Source organism: Genypterus blacodes, unplaced genomic scaffold (genome assembly GCF_046128005.1).
Source record: "Genypterus blacodes isolate CSIRO-AG114 ecotype Tasmania unplaced genomic scaffold, CSIRO-AGI_Gbla_v1 ptg000249l_1, whole genome shotgun sequence".
Taxonomy (NCBI): Eukaryota; Metazoa; Chordata; class Actinopteri; order Ophidiiformes; family Ophidiidae; genus Genypterus; species Genypterus blacodes.
This window is the reverse complement of record NW_027467045.1, coordinates 62,501-75,000: the sequence shown is the minus strand read 5'-3', so window position 1 is coordinate 75,000 and position 12,500 is coordinate 62,501. Positions and strand designations below refer to the sequence as shown.

The following is a 12,500-nucleotide window of genomic DNA, read 5'->3' as shown; positions in this document are numbered from 1 at the left end:
CTTCACAGTGAAAAAGGTTTGAAAGGAAAAGGAGCCAGAGAGCCGGAGTAAAGGTCAGAGGTCATTGCACATGCATCACATTGTGTCCAATCAGCGCACAGGTCATGGTGGGAGGAGCTAAGTACGGCGGTGCGACAGCATCATTACTCCCTCCAGTGGGCAGTTTGGAGTCTGAAGTCATTTCCTGCCACTGACTCTGGAGCTTCCTGTGTGAGCGGCAGCTTCATCTCTTCAACAGGACGTCCACCGCTCGGATCTCCTCACTGGACAGAGGAGACAGACTGTAGCCCCTCAGCTCAGGCTTACCTGGGGAGAGAGAGAGAGACACTTTCTTTTTCATTTCAGTGTGAGACAGCTTCATACTGTGACTCTGTCCTGAGTCACAGTCAGGCTGGACTCAGGTTTGGACTCGGGGCTCAGCTCAGCTCAGTGTTGTTACCTTGTATCTCATTGAGGTGGTTGACTTTAGCCTTCAGCACTTTGCGTAGATCATTGATCTCCTTGTCCAACTGCTCCTGATCTGAGGAGCAAAGAGACGGAAACATGAAACACAGAACGAAAGCAGGAATCTACAGACAGGCTTCAGACCTCACACCCGTCTCACCTCTCTGGACCAGCGCTACCGTTTGGGTTTTGGGGAATTTGATGAACATGTTTCCAAAGCAAACCTTCACTTTCTCTGGAAATGAGGATTTAAATGGAGATCCAGCAATTAGTCTGGGCCCAAACAGAACACATGGAGACTGTGACTGACACACACACCTGAGTCGGCCATGTCCTGTCTCAGTGCGCTCAGTGCTTCTCTGTTGCTGTTTCTCTTCGCGTCGAGGTCGACAATCTGACAAAACAACAACAGAACAATTTTAAAACGAAACATCCTGCAAACCAGGACTTCAGCTTTAGTTTTGTTGTATTTCCAGCTCTGTTCCAGCAGCAAGTTTTGTAAACACACGAGCAATAATATTTGATGAATATACCGTAAAGTCACCGCAGCAGAGAAGAGAAGAAGCTAAAAGTGAGACGAGCCAGTCAAATCAGCTGGTTAGCTTAGCTACATTAGCTACATCCGGCCCTCCTGTTGAAAGTCGCGATGGATCAATAATCGATAATCGCTCCTCGCACCGCAGTTGTCCGTGTGGTGCAGCTCACTGGCTCACCTGCTGCTTGGTGGTCAGGACGTCCTCCGCCGCCTCCTCCACCGTTGTCAGATATTCCAACACCCGCTGCGCATCGGTGTCCATGCTGCCCGGTGTCTCTGCAAAACACGTCCGGGCGGAAACAATGATTGGGAAGGAAAAACCTAAAAGGAACGAAATGGCGCCTTAATTTTTATTTTATTTTATTTAAGAGGAGAATTTTACCTTAAACGTTTCAATGAGATCAATAAATAACCCGAAACCTCCGTGACACAAACAAGCACCTCTGCCATGGAAATGAGTTAATAAACACAATTAAGATAAGAGAGATAAGATAAGATGAAATTTTATTATCCCGAGGGAAATTACTGTGCAACAGTTACAGTACAGCATGAAAACACAAGACCCAGAAATCAGAAATCACCCAACTAGTGCAATAAGGAAAAGTGCAATAATGCAAGTAGATATTAAGTACAAGATCATACAATGGGGGGAACAGTACATGACAAAATAAGTACATAAGGAAGTGCAAGTGCAATGTGCATCTGACTGAGGTATGAGTAATGACAATCTATACAACTACAGCATACAGGTGTGTATATGTGACATACAGCAACGCTTAGTGCAATATACTATAAGTGACAGTGAAGCAGGTTGGGGGGGGGCTCAGATCCCTATGTCCCCACCGTCCCACCTCAACCCGAGGTAGCTTTATTAAACAGTCCAATGGCCACAGGAAGTATGGATTTCCTATGGCGCTCAGTAGTTCACCTGGGGGGAATGAGTGTGTTACTGAAGGTGCTCTTGTATGAGGCCAGCACCTGGTGGAGAGGGGGAGAGTCATTGTTCATGATTCTCCGTAGCTTGCGCAGCATTCTCCTCTCCGACACACACTTATTCACCTCTTTATGACACAATCTGTTAGAAATACAGTCAAGCATGTCCTTCAGTATAAAGATGGATTCAAAATGTGTAGAAATATCAATAAAATATTCAGAAACATTTTAATTATCACGAATTAGAGACTTTAAATCTTTTGTTGTTGTATTTGTGCTCAAATGTTTTCCTTTAAAAAACGACTCAGTCACAGTGTTTCATCATTTTCATCCATTTAATTCAAAAAACTAAAAAATAATTCATATAAATATCCATGTGCTCATAGATTCCTGTATGACAAGTGTACACACACACACACATACACACACACACATACACACACACACACACACACACACACACACACACACACACACACACACACACACACACACACAGACACACGTTGCATCATTACCTGACTGGAAGTTTCACAACATTGAATCAACAAAAACACAATGAAACAAATCAAGATTAAATATCCTCTTCATCTTCCCTGCTTATAAAACATGTCTGCCTCACCTTGTTTCCATAGAAATTAAAGTAAACAAACGTGTGTGTGTGTGTGTGTGTGTGTGTGTGTGTGTGCTGATCCCATGACCTCATCTGACCCTCTGCTATGTGACAAACTCCACCTGTTTGGTCCTGCTGCTGTGTTTGGATGCAGGTAAGTTGTCCTTGATCGCAGCCACAGCGTCCGGTTTGATCTGCTGCTCTGTGAGCCGAGCTGCTCTACGCTGCTCTGTGAGACGACCTGCTCTACGCTGCTCTGCTCCTCTGCACTCAGAGACATTCCGGACCTTGTCTGATCCGCTCGGTCGTGGTTCTAGTGCGCTCCTCTGTTCTGACGGGCTCCTCCTCCTGCCCCCTCCTGACCTGAAGTCCAGACCGGCGCCCCGTGAGCCCACACCGTCCCTCCGGTCCCTCCCGTCCTTCCAGTCCCTCACACTCACGTCCCTGGCAGTGGACAGACTCCTGCCGGGGGTGCGGATGTTCCCCACAGCTTGCATCCTTCTCAGGTGGCTGCTGCCCCTCACAGGGCTGCTGAAGCTTTGGGTCCGGGGCGCTGAGCTCCTGTCAGAGGAGCGAGCACGCGTCTCACTGAAACTCCTTTTGGGGAGCACCAGGGGGTCCCTGCGCTCCGGCAGAGGGCCCAGTCTGGACTGGTGGATGTGGTTATGAGTGGAACCACAGCCGGTCACGCTACAGGCAGAGTAGCGTACGTGGCAGGGAGCGCAGGCACAACCGGAGAGCAGGGCAGAGTGGCTGGCCACGGAGGAGAGGAGCGTGAAGGGGAAGGCTCGCTGACACTGGAGGATGGACTTGGGGCAGCTGAGGCGAGTGGAGGTTGAGGTGTGTGACCTGTGGCAGCCGGGGATCAAATCTGCCACAGTGGACTTCCCGCTTTCCTCCTGGACAGTCTGGATCTGGAGCCACTCCAGCTGCAGCAGCCTCTCCAGGTACCTCTCCAGAGGGCCCACGGGCCGGGGCCCAGGGGGGGCCCTGCCCTCTGTGTTAGAGAAGACCGCCAGCTGGCTGAGGCTCCAGGAATTAAAAGGTGGAGGCAGGAAATCTGGGAAGAGGAAACGGCAGTGGCCCCTTGATCTGGGTCTGTGGGAGGAAGAGTCCTCAGGGTGGACGACCTCAGGCCGCAGGTCGAGCTGAGGAGGAACGCGATCAGAAGGCGTCAGTGGACGTCTCTCTGACTCAGACAGGTCGGTGTCACTGTCCTCCTCTGCACCCAGGTCCACCGCCTGCTGCTGCTCTGAGCGTCGGTCCACCAGGTCAGGACTCAGACTGGGACTGGGACCTGACAGCTGGCGGGGAGGAGCGGCTGAGTGTCCGCCTGCTCTGAGTCCTCTGGGTCTCTGTTCCCTGCAGACGCCAAGCTGAACTGCCGGCTGGACCTTTGGCTCCTTCCTGTCTCCTGAAGGCGACTTTGACGCTCCCCGAGCACTACAGAGGAAGTACACGTGTGTTTACAGTCAGGCTGCACAGAGTCGCACAGAGCAGCATGTGTTTTACTGAGATAATAATTGATTGATCATCAGACTCCTCTCTTATTAAACATTATTTATCTTTTTCTTGAGATCTTTAACGATCTTATCTCAGAAAAAAACACATTCGCTTTCTCAAGACTTGATTGATTATCTTCAAATGTTCCATAGAACATCACAGAAGGATGTCATGTGTGTTGAGGCAGGTGAGAGAGCAGAGGGACCACGTGACCTACATGCTGTTATTATGGTTATGGAGAATGAACAGACCAATGGGAAGGGGGGACATAGCACACATCCAGCTCTCCTCCTCCTCCTCCTCCTCCTCCTCACCTGTGGTTGCTTCTGTTGGTGGTGTTTGTTTTGTTCCTCCGTCTCTGCTGAAGCTTCTGCAGACAAACAATCTCCATTTACACTCGGATCTTTGGTGCACTTTGGCTCTTTAAACGCAAGGTGACGTCACTCACCTTCTCCGCCGTGTTGTCCTGGCTCGGGGGCGTGTTTGGGGGCTGCAGCGACTTCCTTTGTGACTGCCGACGACCCATTTTACTGCTTTTACCGCCACTGGAAATATAGAAGATCAAATATAAAATCTATTCGAACAAACACACAGTCACTGATCAAACAGTCCGTCCGTCTCTGACACTATAAAGCACAATAAGCCGTCATTTGTCCCATCAACCCGCCCGATCATAACAATTATGTATTCATACACAGAGTGAAGAGAAGCACCGAGCAGCGTCTGGACGTGACGGGGCCGTGAACGCACCTCCGCCTCGCCCCGCAGCAGCTCAGCGCGTTATTCTGTCTCTGGTCCTTACCTGGCCGCCTCAGGCCCGCTGTGGCTCCGCGGCGCTCTCCGCCTCCATTCCCGCTCCCTGCTGGAGAACCTGTCGCCCCCCCGCTGAGCCGCTCGCTCCTGCAGGATCGAGCCCATCCCCCCTTTCACCCCCACAACCGGTCTCCCCTTCACAGACGGGCGAGTGGGGTTCTCCTCCCGTGACACTGTGGCATCAACATGAGGGTCCCGCCATGCACAAGAAGCATCCTGAGAGAAAACACAGAGCCCCCCGCAGAGTGCGCTGCTGCAGCGAGCCGCTGGGGGCGCTGTCACGCATGTTACATCATCAACATCATTTTATCTCCACACAAAACTTCCAAAAACGTTTTTAAAGATGGAGCTTCAGTAACAGAATGTTTGTCTTGGACTTCACAGCCTCCAAACCTGTCAGAACTACTTTCAGGCTGAACTGAGCTCTGGTATTCATTCATCTGATGCATAAAGTTTACAAACTGATAAGAGCAGAAAAATGTGTCATGTAAAATTCCGAACCATCACTTTAAAGTGGGGGGAAATATTTGTCTCTCTATTCTATTTTGTTTCTCTTGTCAGATACTTCATACTCAAAGCTGTAATCAGTGACCCAGTCAGTGCGGCCCTGTGCTCACTGAGACTCCGTAATGATCAGTCAGCGTCTGATTGGCTGATGGACGGAGGAACAGGATCCTGATGGGCGCTATGAAGGATTTAAACATTATATGCATTAAAGGAAATACTGCAGAAAATGAGACCAGCAGGCAAAAGCTTCTATGATTACTTTCATTTATGTTTAAATTATTCCTATGCTTTCTGACGTCACTATTCACCGCGTGAGAGCCGATAGTAAACGCACGCCTGAGAACAGATTACATTTAAATACACAACTATTCAACAAAACGCTACGAGTTCCCTAAGAAAGAGATCAGCAGAGTTGTTTGCTACACACACTGTGATCCTGTTTACATTCAATAAGCCTGCTCCATGAGCTGCTATGACAACAACACCAACGAGCGCTCCAAAGAACCGCGAGATCCGGGATTCTGCCAAATCATCGATAATTAAACCGTGCTAACTCATTGATCCCCGCGTGAACAGCAGGTGCGCAGAGGGACCGGGACAGGAGAGTTCTCAGGGAGGGGGTCAGAGTGTTAAAATTAATAAATTTGAATGTTTCCGGCAGCACGTGAAGGCAGCGCGGTGGGTTGAGGTGTACTGGCCCTTTAAGACGGATGAAAGCGGCTGAATGAGGTGAAAGGGAAGTAGAGCGCACAGAGCGGCGCGACGCGAGCAGAGCAAGGTACAGCCGGCTAAGGTTACGATCCCATCACACACACACACACACACACACACACACACACACACACACACACACACACACGGAGCCAAAGCAACGGAACCCTCCGCTCCGTCTGTGGCTCTCTGGATCTAAGGGGAACCAACGACAACGGTGACGTGATGTGTTTAAGGCGGCTCGTTTCCTTTCATGTCACTGTCACAAGTTTACGCTTTACGAAAATGTCATCGAAGTGAATTCCTGAGCGAGGAGTTTGTGAGTAAACAAAATGTCTTCATCTCCTCCAGAGCAGCCCAGAGCAGCCCAGAGCAGCGGGTGTGATAGAATGATGCTGTGTTATTTATGATGGAGGCGTTCTGTGCATTATTTACTGCTAAACGTCACGTTTACACACAAACCTCTCATACTTCTGACTGCTGACCTTAAAGTGTCCTCAGTTTGTAAATGAGCTTTGTGATGTAAAGCGACTGAACTCTTATTGGGTTTGATGTCTAAGGAGTCTGAACGTTAGGAGATTCAAACCTCCATCAAGGCCCAACAGTCCAATCGTGACTCCATCGCTCAGGTTATGTCAGCTTATGACATATGGTTAGACCATGATCACACACACACACACACACACAAACACACACACACACACACACACATCTGAATTCTCCAGTTTGCTCTGAATCAGCCATCAGAGACTCAACTTAGAGTGTGTGTGTGTGTGTGTGTGTGTGTGTGTGTGTGTGTGTGTGTGTGTAGCCATGGAGCTGAGTGCTGCTGAGACGCTGATGTTAGGAGGAGGCATCGTGGCTCTGCCCGTCCTCGCCTTCATCACCACCTTCATCTTCTGGCCTGGAGCTGTCATCAAGGGCTACAACTGGTAAAGGGGCACACACACACACACACACACACACACACACACACACACACACACACACACACACACACACACACACACACACACACTCAAGCATCCACAGCGGCAAACCAGATCTAAACACTTAAACACCTAAAGTAAAATTCCCTGTGGAGAACAAGAGGATGTGTGTGTGTGTGTGTGTGTGTGTGACATACGTCCCCTCTGTCATTGATGTTATCTGTCTCCTTTTGCCTAGTGGACTTTGTCTGAGCTGTGCTGTGCTCTGCTCTGCTCTGCCACACACACACACACACACACACACACACACACACACACACACACACACACACACACACACACACACACACACACACACACACACACACACACACACACACACACACACAGATATTGTTTTCCTGCTCTGACCTCTGCTCCTCTCTCATGGTGTTAAATGATGCTGCAGCTGGTTGAACTCAGTGACTGACATCAGGTTTTTTTGGGAGGTTGTTTCATTCTGCAGATATTTGCGTCACACTCCACACTAACCTGGCTTCAGGGTCAAAGGTCATAGGCCAACACACTTCTATCTAACTAAATGTATAAGATGATGTCGACCTCCTGTCCTGAAAACTATGACATTCGGTCAAACCACAGGAGCCATGATGATGTAATGTTAATGTAAAGATAAACAAAGCTGTACATTAAGCCTATATGCCCCTCCCCCTCCCCTCAGGTATCTACGCCTCAGTCTGGGCCTGAAGGTTCAGTGCTCCCACAGTGGAACTTACCGCTTCTGTTATTCCTCCCGGGGAAAGCCAGGGGGCGCCACACCGTCTCTGCTGCTGCTGCACGGCTTCTCTGTCAACAAGGACATGTGGCTGCCCTTACTCAAAGTAACACACACACACACACACACACACACACACACACACACACACACACACACACACACACACACACACACACACACACACACACACACACACACACACACACACACACACAAACATTCTATGGTGTGTTTATTGTTTTAAAGATTCAGAGAGAAAGAAGACAAATGAAGTTATGGAGGGATGAATGGATGATAGAGTGTGTGTGTGTGTGTCTGTGTACTGAGCTTCGTTGTGCTGTGTTGACCCAGGTGTGTGTGTGTGTGTGTGTGTGTGTGTCCTCCTCCAGCATCTCCCCAGGAAGCAGCACGTGGTGTGTTTGGACATGCCGGGACACGAGGGGACGAGCCGCACCGGAGTAGAGGACTACAGCATCCAGGGTCAGGTGGGCCGCATCCACCAGGTCAGTGTGTGTGTGTGTGTGTGTGTATAAGAGACATGTAATATAGTCAAAGATCAATGACTGCAGAGTTCAAACAAGATGATTAAGGAGACTTCCAGGTTTCCCCCAAGAAAGACCCTAACCCAGGCTGTCCACTGAGACAACATGAAGGGAGGGTAGTTACTGTCCTGAGCCACAGAGTGCAGCGCCCCCTGGTGGAGGTGTAGGTGAGTCTGTAACACGTCTCTCTCCGTGTGCAGTTTGTGCAGAGCGTGGGTCTGGACAGGCGGCGCTTCCACATGGTCGGCGCGTCCATGGGGGGAAACGTGGCCGGGGTCTACGCCGCTCACTTCCCCTCTGAGCTGTCAGGCCTCACACTGATCTGCCCCGGAGGTAAACACACACACAACCTACATCCTGGAGAATGATGCAACACAACTGCTCTACAGCAACTCTCCTCATACCCTCCTGTCCCTCTCCTGTCCTCCTCTCCTCCTGTCCTTCTCCCTCTCCTTTCCCTCTCCCGTCCTCCTCCTGTCTCTCTCCTGTCCCTCTCCTGTCCCTCTCCTGTCCCTCTCCTGTCCTCCTCTCCTCCTGTCCCTCTCCTGTCCCTCTCCTGTCCTCCTCCTTTCCTCCTGTCCTTCTCCCTCTCCTTTCCCTCTCCTGTCCTCCTCCTGTCCTCCTCCTGTCCCTCTCCTGTCCCCCTCCTTTCCTCCTGTCCTTCTCCCTCTCCTTTCCCTCTCTCGTCCTCCTGCTGTCCCTCTCCTGTCCCTCTCCTGTCCTCCTCTCCCTCTCCTGTCCCTTTCCTGTCCTCCTCTCCCTCTCCTGTCCCTCTCCTGTCCCTCTCCTGTCCTCCTCTCCTCCTCTCCCTCTCCTGTCTCTCTCCTGTCCCTCTCCTGTCCTCCTCTCCTGTCCCTTTCCTTTCCCTCTCCTGTCCTCCTCTTCTCCTGTCCCTCTCCTGTCCCTCTCCTCCTGTCCCTCTCCTGTCCCTCTCCTGTCCTCCTCTCCCTTTCCTGTCCCTCTCCTGTCCTCCTGTCCCTCTCCTGTCCCTCTCCTGTCCCTCTCCTGTCCTCCTGTCCCTCTCCTGTCCCTCTCCTGTCCCTCTCCTGTCCCCCTCTGTCCTCCTCTCCCCCTGTCCCTCTCCTGTCCCTCTCCTGTCCTCCTGTCCCTCTCCTGTCCCTCTCCTGTCCCTCTCCTGTCCTCCTCTCCCTTTCCTGTCCCTTTCCTGTCCCTCTCCTGTCCTCCTGTCCCTCTCCTGTCCCTCTCCTGTCCCCCTCTGTCCTCCTCTCCTCCTCTCCCTCTCCTGTCCCTCTCCTGTCCCTCTCCTGTCCTCCTCTCCCTCTCCTGTCCCTCTCCTGTCCTCCTCTCCTGTCCTCCTCTCCTCCTGTCCCTCTCCTGTCCCTCTCCTGTCCCTCTACTGTCCCTCTCCTCTCCTCCTGTCCCTCTCCTGTCCCTCTCCTGTCCCTTTCCTGTCCTCCTCTCCCTCTCCTGTCCCTCTCCTCTCCCTCTCCTGTCCTCCTGTCCCTCTCCTGTCCCTCTCCTGTCCCTCTCCTGTCCCTCTCCTGTCCCTCTCCTGTCCTCCAGGTCTGATGTATCCCACAGACACAGAGTTCATCCGTCGTCTGAAGGCGTTGGAGGGCAGTGAGCAGCAGGAGTCCATCCCTCTGATCCCCGGCTCTGCTCAGGAGATGGACGAGATGTTGAGACTCTGCTGCTACGTCCAGCTCAACCTCCACCCTCAGGTACAGAGCAGCTAGAGGGGCAAAGGCAGAGCAGAGGTTCAAGATCACAGCATGAAGTCAATCGATCAATCAATGTGTTTCTACTCAAACTAATCTGTGTGTGTGTGTGTGTGTGTGTGTGTGTGTGTGTGTGTGTGTGTGTGTGTGTGTGTGTGTGTGTGTGTGTGTGTGTGTGTGTGTGTCACAGCTTCTGCAGGGTGTTTTAGACAACAGGATCCCCAACAACAATTTCTACAGAGAAGGTCAGTGTGACGTCCTGTGTTCATAACATCACTTCTCCTCCTCCTCCTCCTCCTCCTCCTCCTCCTCCTCCTCTCCCTCTCCCTCTCTCTCTCTCCCTGTTTCATCGTGTTGAACGTTGTTTGCTTTTGCTGGACCTGATTGCTGTGACCTGTGCTCAGTGTTCATGGAGATCTCGGGGCAGAACTCTCGTTACTCTTTGCAAGAGAACCTTCACCTGATCACAGCGCCCCTGCAGGTCATCTGGGGGAAGGAGGACAAGGTACACACACACACAAACACCAGCTGGTCTGATGCCTCTATCCTCTGAGACATAGCTGATTTGTGAGCTCGCACGCACACACAAATCAGTCATCAATGATGACTGTGACTCACCTGAGGCTTCCTCTTCTATTCTGCATGTAAAGACAGGGACGCTCACATGTGCAGACATCATTCAAATACCACAGTCTGACCTGTGCTGCATGTTAACTACCATGCAAATCACAATGAGAGAGAGAGAGAGAGAGAGAGAGAGAGAGAGAGAGAGAGAGAGAGAGAGAGAGAGAGAGAGAGAGAGAGAGAGAGAGAGAGAGAGAGAGAGAGAGAGAGAGAGAGAGAGAGAGAGAGAGAGAGAGAGAGAGAGAGAGAGAGAGAGAGCGCGCGCGCTCTGTGCTCCTCTGAGGCCAGGACCTCCAGCATTCAGCCTCATAGAGGGTTAGATAACATGTAGGGGGCCTCAGGTCATCTACACACACACACACACACACACACACACACACACACACACCCCTCCTCCTCCTGCTTCCTATCAGCTGTGGTAATGTTTGGAGTCACAGAGAGGCGAGGAAGGTTTAACACTTCCTGTTAATAAGTATCCAAGCCCAGGTGAGTGTAAGTTAAGAACATTCTGAAGATCTCTGCAGAGCTGTTTTCACTCAGACATGAAGGATTAAAGAGGAACTCTGTCACATAAATGAAGAAGATGAGTTAAAGAAGCCGGGAGTCGTGCTGCTTCTGTCTTGGTTTAGTAGAATAAACTTGTTTAGAAGTAAATCCAGGCTCTATAACTTTATAATTATACATATTTGTAATATTTAGAGGACATCTTCACTTCCAGACTGTTCTTTAGGTTATGTGGCTCTTCCCGTTCTTCCTTCTTGGCTACAGAACTCCGGGCCGCTGCCTTGTTGTCAGAATAGGGGTGGGAAACAAATAAAGCTTGACTGACAGCATCAATGTGGGTCAAAGTTCAACCTGAGGACCTTTCTGCTCTGTGAAGGTGCTGGACGTGTCCGGGGCCGGAGTGCTGCAGGCGGCACTGCCCGGCTGCCAGGTGGACCTGCTGGACCACTGCGGTCACTCTGTGGCCATGGAGCGACCCAGGAAGGCCGCCCAGCTCATCATGGGCTTCCTGTCTGCGCAGGAAGTCAATAGCATCGACGCTAAGAAGCTTTCATGAAGCAAACCTTCAGTCTCCTGAACAATGAACTCAACATACAGGAGAGTGACGATGATGATGATGATGATAGAGTTAGATAAGATGAAGGTGATGAAGATGAACTGGATGCTTTCTTACCTCCTTAGAGCCACACAGAGCTGGGCTGGAGTGTGTGATGTGTGTGTGTTAAGCTCTGAATGATTCCAAACACTGATGACCTTTGACCTCCTCAGACAGAAGCTTTTAGTCCCATGTCAGTTTCAGATGTGTGTCTGCAGTGCAGGTAGAAGTCTGCGTCTGCGTTATTTATGTGTGATGATGATGAAGCTGCCTTCAAACTGACTGAACGTGACGAAGAAGGTAGTATTGCAAAATCATCTGAGACTAAAGGGATACTAAATAAACTGACTGAACAGTTTGTGTTTATTAAAGTATCTCTTCAGTCTATTGTGTTCTATTTCTATCATTTATGAATATTTTATTATATATATCATTTAATTTATTATTTATAAAAAAAATTCTTTCCACAAGGATTTGATTCAAATAAAAGAAAATCTTCAATCAGTTAAATTAGACACAATGTACTTTATTAACTATAAACATAACAATTCTTACATTCCTCCTCTTCCTCCCTCCTCTTCTTCACTTCTGAAGATGCAGATACTAATGTGAGAGATCAAAGACAAAGAAACCTCCTCAGTCACACTCCAACTGTACATAAACGCTGAGGTGAGCTTGTTAAAGATCAAATGTTAGTGTGTGTGGACTCTTTCATGAGTCGATCTGCTCACCAGCTCCTCCTGCAGAGGATCCAGGTCTTTCTCCCACTTTGGTCCTGGGAGAGCGTACGGAT

General features: G+C 50.1%; 3 protein-coding genes across 6 annotated transcripts in view; 1 reads left to right on the top strand and 2 right to left on the bottom strand.

Moving 5' to 3' along the window:
- pdrg1 (p53 and DNA-damage regulated 1) overlaps positions 1–1,267 on the bottom strand; it is a 1,571-nt gene extending 304 nt beyond the window's left edge. Inside the window, exons 1-5 of the mRNA XM_076171385.1 lie at positions 1,158–1,267; positions 763–838; positions 605–679; positions 440–520; positions 1–306 (exon numbers count right to left, since the gene is read on the bottom strand). The exon at positions 1–306 is cut by the window's left edge and continues 304 nt beyond it. Of these exons, the coding sequence (XP_076027500.1) occupies positions 224–306; positions 440–520; positions 605–679; positions 763–838; positions 1,158–1,241 (399 nt within the window). The 5' untranslated portion in view covers positions 1,242–1,267 and the 3' untranslated portion in view covers positions 1–223. The remainder of the gene's footprint in view (positions 307–439; positions 521–604; positions 680–762; positions 839–1,157) is intronic.
- Positions 1,268–2,252: 985 nt separating this feature from the next.
- LOC143016852 (uncharacterized) lies at positions 2,253–4,946 on the bottom strand. Its single transcript, XM_076171383.1, has 4 exons — positions 4,831–4,946; positions 4,477–4,573; positions 4,343–4,398; positions 2,253–3,968 (listed from the first exon to the last, which is right to left on the bottom strand). Exons 1-4 carry the CDS (start codon positions 4,944–4,946, stop codon positions 2,630–2,632), a joined length of 1,608 nt encoding a protein of 535 aa, XP_076027498.1. The 3' UTR covers positions 2,253–2,629.
- A 1,059-nt stretch (positions 4,947–6,005) lies between these two features.
- On the top strand, positions 6,006–12,065 carry LOC143016868 (monoacylglycerol lipase abhd6-A-like). Of its 4 annotated transcripts, none has more exons than XM_076171408.1 (9): positions 6,006–6,126; positions 6,871–6,991; positions 7,707–7,866; positions 8,153–8,266; positions 8,506–8,638; positions 9,830–9,987; positions 10,175–10,229; positions 10,389–10,489; positions 11,489–12,065. In XM_076171408.1, the coding sequence occupies exons 2-9, from the start codon at positions 6,873–6,875 to the stop codon at positions 11,666–11,668; spliced, it is 1,020 nt and encodes a 339-aa protein (XP_076027523.1). In that variant the 5' UTR covers positions 6,006–6,126; positions 6,871–6,872; the 3' UTR covers positions 11,669–12,065. The 4 variants fall into 4 exon arrangements, with proteins under 4 accessions (XP_076027523.1, XP_076027526.1, XP_076027525.1 ...); XM_076171411.1 differs by having other exon boundaries at positions 6,088–6,141; XM_076171410.1 differs by lacking the exon at positions 6,006–6,126 and adding an exon at positions 6,156–6,276.
- Positions 12,066–12,500: the final 435 nt, after the last annotated feature.